Source organism: Nicotiana tomentosiformis, chromosome 1 (assembly GCF_000390325.3).
Source record: "Nicotiana tomentosiformis chromosome 1, ASM39032v3, whole genome shotgun sequence".
In the NCBI taxonomy this organism is placed as follows: Eukaryota; Viridiplantae; Streptophyta; class Magnoliopsida; order Solanales; family Solanaceae; genus Nicotiana; species Nicotiana tomentosiformis.
The window spans coordinates 150,118,403-150,124,731 of NC_090812.1; the positions used below are offsets into that span (position 1 = coordinate 150,118,403).

The 6,329-nt window shown below is 35.0% G+C and overlaps 1 protein-coding gene across 2 annotated transcripts; it reads left to right on the forward strand.

Annotated features, from left to right (window-relative positions):
- The first annotated feature begins 351 nt into the window (after positions 1–351).
- On the forward strand, positions 352–5,990 carry LOC104109889 (calcium-dependent protein kinase 8-like). Of its 2 annotated transcripts, none has more exons than XM_009619266.4 (9): positions 352–548; positions 1,516–2,034; positions 3,166–3,289; positions 3,385–3,528; positions 3,650–3,802; positions 3,903–4,018; positions 4,293–4,460; positions 5,087–5,317; positions 5,548–5,990. In XM_009619266.4, the coding sequence occupies exons 2-9, from the start codon at positions 1,537–1,539 to the stop codon at positions 5,698–5,700; spliced, it is 1,587 nt and encodes a 528-aa protein (XP_009617561.1). In that variant the 5' UTR covers positions 352–548; positions 1,516–1,536; the 3' UTR covers positions 5,701–5,990. The 2 variants fall into 2 exon arrangements, with proteins under 2 accessions (XP_009617561.1, XP_070048442.1); XM_070192341.1 differs by lacking the exon at positions 352–548 and adding an exon at positions 1,094–1,204.
- Positions 5,991–6,329: the final 339 nt, after the last annotated feature.

Consider the following 6,329-nt stretch of genomic DNA (forward strand, 5'->3'; position numbering starts at 1 on the left):
ATTTCTAGAAGTTGTTTGGAGTTGAAGTAGGATAATTATTTTGACACAAAAAAATTATTTTATGCGACAGAAAAGTAAAAATATACTACTAATTCATGGTTGTGAGAGGTAGCGAGTATCCGATAATTTTATTCTTATTAGATAAGCATAAATTTTTATAGACAGCACCTCAAAAACCAAAATACAAACTACTACAGTTTTTTTCTTGTCAAAATTGTAGGATATTTAACTTTTGAGTCACATAAAAAATTTACTATTTAATTTTATGTAAAAGAAAAGTGAAAATTACTATAGATAGAAATTTGAAAAAAAGGCTAATAGAGACAGAAGAAGAGCCAGGAGAGAGAGAGAGAGGATTGCAGGAGAGAAAAGCCTCTGCAAAAGAGCTTTTTGACTCTCTCTCTTCTGCCCATGGCCGATTCTTTTCATGATTTCTTCCTATCTTTTCCCCTTTTGTTCTTCTTTTTTACATTTTAGCTTTTCTTTTTTGGCCTATAATATCATACACAAACACAAATATACAGAGGAAAAAAATCAACATTTTTCAGGTGGGTTTCTCCTTTACTTTTTGTAATTATTATTATTATATATATATATTTATTTATTTTTATTTTTTTGCTGCATTTCATTGTTCTTTAAGCTTTATAGCTTTCTGAGGTTCCTCTATAATTAGCTTTTTTTTAATATTATTTTTAATAGATTGATTAATTTCCAAAATTGTTGGAGATTTTTTTTTTCCCTGAATCGATGTTTCTTATTGTTTCTTGAAATTAATCAATTTATTAAAAACCCATAATTCAGAGGAAAAAGTTCAACATTTTTTAGGTGGGGTTCTTTTTTTTTTCCTTATTTGATTTCTGTTGCATTTAACTGTTCTTTAAGCTTCATATTTTTCTGGGTTTCGTCTGTATTTAGCTCTTTTTTAAAAAAATATTTTTAATACATCGATTAATTTCCAAGATTCTTGGAGATCTTTTCCCCTGAATCCATGCTTCTTATTTTCTTGAAATCCTTGAATCATTTGATTATATAGTTTGGATTTGATTGTTGTTTATTGTTTTTATGGGGGAAAAAAATACCATATGCAATTAATAGTTATTTCAAGAATCATTTATTCAAAAAATATTTATTTCAAGAATCAATCCTTTTAGCTTTAAAATATTTTCAGGATTTTCTCGGTAGAGGAAAAAACAACATTTTTGAGGTGAGGTTTTGGCCTTTCTGCTGCATTTCGTTGTTCTTAAAACTTCATAGTTTCTGGAATTTTTCATTTATTACCCATTTTTCCTATTATTTTAATTGTATTTTCTGGAATGAAAAGTAGTAGCTTTTCTCAGAACCGGAATAATTTCCACTCTTGGAGATCTCTTATTCTTGAAATCTTTGAAAATTTTGATTTTTTGCTGTTTTTATTGGCAGAAGTATCTTTAATTTACTACTCATTTCAAGCATTCTTTGTAAAAACAGTAGTTATTTCAAGAATCAATTTTTTGTTCTTTATTTGATATTTTTCAGGAGTTGATCTTGTAAAGCATCATGGGTAATTGCTGTGTGAAACCCGGTAAATCTGCTGAAAAAAAGAAGAACAAAAAGAACAAACCAAACCCCTTTTCAATTGATTATGGGGAATCTGGGGGTGGAGTTAAGCTTGTTGTATTGAAAGAACCAACAGGGCAGAACATACACGACAAGTATGATTTGGGTCGTGAGCTCGGAAGAGGAGAATTCGGGGTTACTTACCTATGCACTGATGTGGACACAGGCGATAAGTATGCCTGCAAATCGATATCCAAAAAGAAGCTAAGGACTGCAGTCGATATCGATGATGTTAGGAGAGAGGTTGAGATCATGAAGCATTTGCCTAAGCATCCTAATATTGTGACTTTGAAGGATACATATGAGGATGATAATGCCGTGCACATTGTGATGGAACTGTGTGAGGGTGGTGAGTTGTTTGACCGTATCGTAGCTAGAGGTCACTATACCGAGAGGGCAGCTGCTGGAATTTTGAGGACTGTCGTTGAAGTCGTTCAGGTATAGTTTTTATCAGCTTCTTAGTTCCTAATAGACGCCATTTGGTTTTAATGTATCATGGAAGTTCCCTTACACCCGAATTATATCGAGAAGAGGTTATCTTATGTTCTAACTATTTTAAGTGGAAGAGTTATTGTTTTCAAGGAGTATTAGCTAGCGGCCTACCATAGAATTTGGTTGTTGTAAACAAAGTTTAGGAAAGCTATATTGTTTAGGGAAATGATAATGAAAATCAATTTAGTTTGTATACTGAAGGGGAGACTTGGAGCAACAGTAAAGTTGTCTCCGTGTGACCTATAGGTCACGCGTTCCAGTCGTGGAAGCAGCCACTAATGCTTGTATTAGGGTAGGATGTTTACATCACACCCCTTGGGGTGCGGCCCTTTCTCGGACCCTGCGTGACGCGAGATGCCTTGTGCACCGGGCTGCCCTTTTTATACTGAAGTAAATGTGGCCGCCGCTCCCAAAAAGCAAGTGCTTTCTGCTTCAAATTTTGATCTTTAATCCTCATTTCTAACAATTGGTGTCCAAACTCAACTTAGAGTGAAATTGTCACCAACAACAACTAATTAACTACAACTTAGAGAGATGACAAATTGATATTAAATTTAAGTTGTTTACTGAAGTAACTACCGGAAAGGGGAGCCTTCGCGTAACGGGTAAAGTTGCTGCTATGTGACGAGGAGGTCACGTGTTCGAGCTTACAGAAATGCATGGTAAGGCTGCGTACAATATACCCTTGTGGTCCGGCCCTTCCCCGGACCCTGCGCATCGCGGGAGCTTAGTGCACCAGGCTATCCCTTTACTAAAGTAACTACTGGTCGTTTCATGGTAAAGGACATTAAATTGGGTCCTTTTTAGTTAGTCTCCTTTTCTGAAACAACTATTAATTTGGTTTGCGCTGCATGACATTATGAAATACTTTATGTTGGTAGGAATCTCATTTCATATGTAAATCATGAATCTGTCTTGTAAAGAATTGCTCAATGCATTGATTTTCAATGAGCAAAGCAGAAATTGTAATTTCCTGTTAAAGGGTGGAAATGATTTTGATATTACATCTATGGTCAAGTTTTACTCTCTGGTTTTATTATGTAAATAATCAATTTATAAAGTCCAATGGTATTGCAGATGTGTCACAGGCATGGGGTTATGCATCGTGATCTCAAACCTGAGAACTTTCTTTTTGGTAACAAAAAAGAAACAGCTCCACTGAAAGCAATTGACTTTGGGTTGTCAGTTTTCTTTAAACCTGGTAATGGAATTAGTAATGAAACAGTCAGTTTGAGCCCTTTTTATCATGCTCAAAAAAAGATTAAACATTTTGAATAATCTTTATTTCTTTAACAGGGGAACGCTTTAATGAGATAGTGGGAAGTCCTTATTACATGGCTCCAGAGGTTCTAAAGCGTAATTATGGACCAGAGGTTGACGTCTGGAGTGCTGGAGTTATACTCTACATTCTTCTTTGTGGCGTTCCACCCTTCTGGGCAGGTCTGCTTCTTTTATTGCTTCATTTGTATAATCATTAAAAAACCTAGATGCAGATATTTTCAGCTTTGCAATTTGTTAACATTTTCTTGATACTTTTCTAAGTTCCTTTTAATATTTTTAGAGACTGAACAAGGAGTAGCCCAAGCAATTATTCGTTCTGTGATTGATTTCAAGAGGGATCCATGGCCTAAAGTTTCTGATAATGCAAAGGATCTTGTAAAGAAAATGCTTGATCCAGATCCAAGTCGACGGCTCACAGCTGAGCGAGTTCTTGGTAATGTTTGTGGAACATTGAGATACTTTACTTCATTCATCTTTACTGTCTCTCTCTCTCTAAATGTCTTTTCTGGCGGCATTGACTCATGTGGATGCAGAGCATCCCTGGTTACAAAATATAAAGAAAGCACCAAACGTCTCACTGGGTGAGACTGTAAAAGCAAGGCTCAAGCAGTTTTCAGTGATGAACAAGCTCAAGAAAAAAGCTCTAACGGTAAATATACACTTTAGTTTGCAATCATATCTGTAAGCTCCGGATTCTCCACTGTTCAATAAAAGATGAATTCACATGCTTTATCCTTAATGCTCGAAATAAGGAGAGAAGATTGTCAGACTATTTATTGCACTTGCCTTGTATTACTTTATAATATTTTTTGTCATTTTAATTCTTATCATAAAAAAGGAGGAGAAAAGATCCAGTCCTTTGACCAAGTTTCGTTGTTATTTTATTTCCGTGATATGTTTACTTTCTTGTGTTTCATGCACAGGTTATAGCTGAGTTTTTGTCTGCAGAGGAAGTGGCGGGAATGAGGGACGCATTTGAAATGATGGATACTGGAAAGAAGGGCCAGATAAACCTTGGAGAACTTAAAAATGGTTTGCAGAAGCTTGGCCATCAGAGCTCTGATGCTGATCTTCAGATTCTCATGGAAGCTGTAAGAATTCTCATGCCCGGTTTCTTGGCTCTATTTGATTCTCTTATAGCTCTACCAGGGGTAACAAAAGATTGAAAGTTAGCTGCTAATAGTATGGCCTGCTGCACCGTTGGGCTCTCTTTGAACTTTTCTGCCTCGAAGAGAAGGCAGATGTATAAGATGATACGGCCATGTCCTATGTAGACCTCCAAATGCAACGATCCACAGTTGCATACCATGAGAGAAGGCAGGTTGTCGTTTGAGTAGATATACAATCTCTCAGTATCCAGTTTCACTTAAGTGAGGAAAAATACTCAATCGAAGTAAAAGACCCATATAGGCAATACCAACTAGTTGGATTAAGGCTAAGTTTGGGATGGAGTCGTAGTTGTTGAAGAGAACTCCACATTACACTTGTGTCCTTGACCCTGCTATCAGGATTTTGATTAATTGCGAAGTATACTTGGTCAATGTAAGCTGTAATGTTGTACTTCTACCTGATGACTATTTCAGTGCAGAAAAATCTATAGCCAAAGGATCTTGACATTTTGCTTGCCTTGGAATCCTGATTGCTTATTCTTTTTATCATTTATTTTATCTCAAATATTTGTTTTCTTATGTTTTTATCTTCTGTGTTGGTTTTACAGGCCGATGTTGATGGAGATGGAAGTTTAAATTATGCTGAATTCGTTGCTGTATCTGTTCATCTTAGAAAGATGGCTAATGACGAACACCTGCACAAAGCATTTTCATTTTTCGACAAAAACCAGAGTGGTTACATTGAAATCGAAGAGCTCCGTAGTGCCTTGAGCGATGAGGACGACAACAATAGTGAGGAAGTCATCAATGCCATTATGCATGATGTTGACACAGATAAGGTCAGTATTTGTGTCTGTTTATGTGCACTTACTATCAAACTGTCCTTAAAAGTTTTTCGTTTGCTATCAAATTGTCGTTAAAAGTTTTTCACTGTCTTTGCCAATTTGCTTAAAGTTTACTTTTCATTTCTAACAACATGCCTAGAAGTATACGGCAAATATCCGACTTGTTTGGACTAGCTTGTCGCGGAGTTTGGGAGCTCAGCTGTGTCTTTTTTGTCAAAATGCAGGATGGTTGCATTAGTTACGACGAATTTGCTGCGATGATGAAGGCTGGTACGGATTGGAGAAAAGCATCGCGACAGTATTCTCGTGAACGTTTTAACAGCCTCAGCTTAAAATTGATGAGGGATGGCTCGTTACAACTCGAAAACAAAGCCTAGGATGAAGAAAATCCAAAAGAAAGAAATGTTAGAGGAAAAAGGAAAATTTTTCACTAATAGATATATCCCTTTTTTCTTTCTTTATCGAGTATGAAATTCTTGTTTCCTCTCGTTATGTTTAATTTTTTTCCTCTGCCCTCTAAACTCCATTTTAGGCATATCAAATTGTAACTATTAGCCAAGCTTTAGGACTGTTTATTCTATGGTATCTGAAATGTATGAAATAGCTATATTTACTTGTAAATATATGGAATCAGAGATCATTAAAAAAATTAAGTATTTTTCTTCTAGACATTATTCAATAGTGTAAGAGTATAGAAAAATTACAAAATTACAAACTATTGAATTTTAATAAATAAAAGGTTTACATTTCTAGACCTTTTATTTATTCTTGCCTGAACTTTATTAAGTTTTTTGCTGGTTTCTCGTGGCTCAGTCAATTGCGTCTCTTTTGTTTGTATGAAAAATAGATTTGATTGTACATAATGTTTTAGGTATCGATTTGATTTATACAATATATTCATGAAGTAAAATATTAAGGTAAATTAAATTTTTAATTTTAGTTGAGGAAAAAACATCATATCAAAATTTGGATTTTGATAGTTGAATGGATTTGAATGCTTGAAAAC

Excerpts from the sequence above, each read along its gene's own strand:
- LOC104109889 (XM_009619266.4), top strand. The coding sequence starts at position 1,537 with ATGGGTAATTGCTGTGTGAAACCCGGTAAATCTGCTGAAAAAAAGAAG. Across the intron at positions 3,529-3,649 it reads CGTTCCACCCTTCTGGGCAG|AGACTGAACAAGGAGTAGCC; the intron begins GTCTGCTTCTTT and ends TAATATTTTTAG. Across the intron at positions 4,461-5,086 it reads TTCAGATTCTCATGGAAGCT|GCCGATGTTGATGGAGATGG; the intron begins GTAAGAATTCTC and ends TTGGTTTTACAG.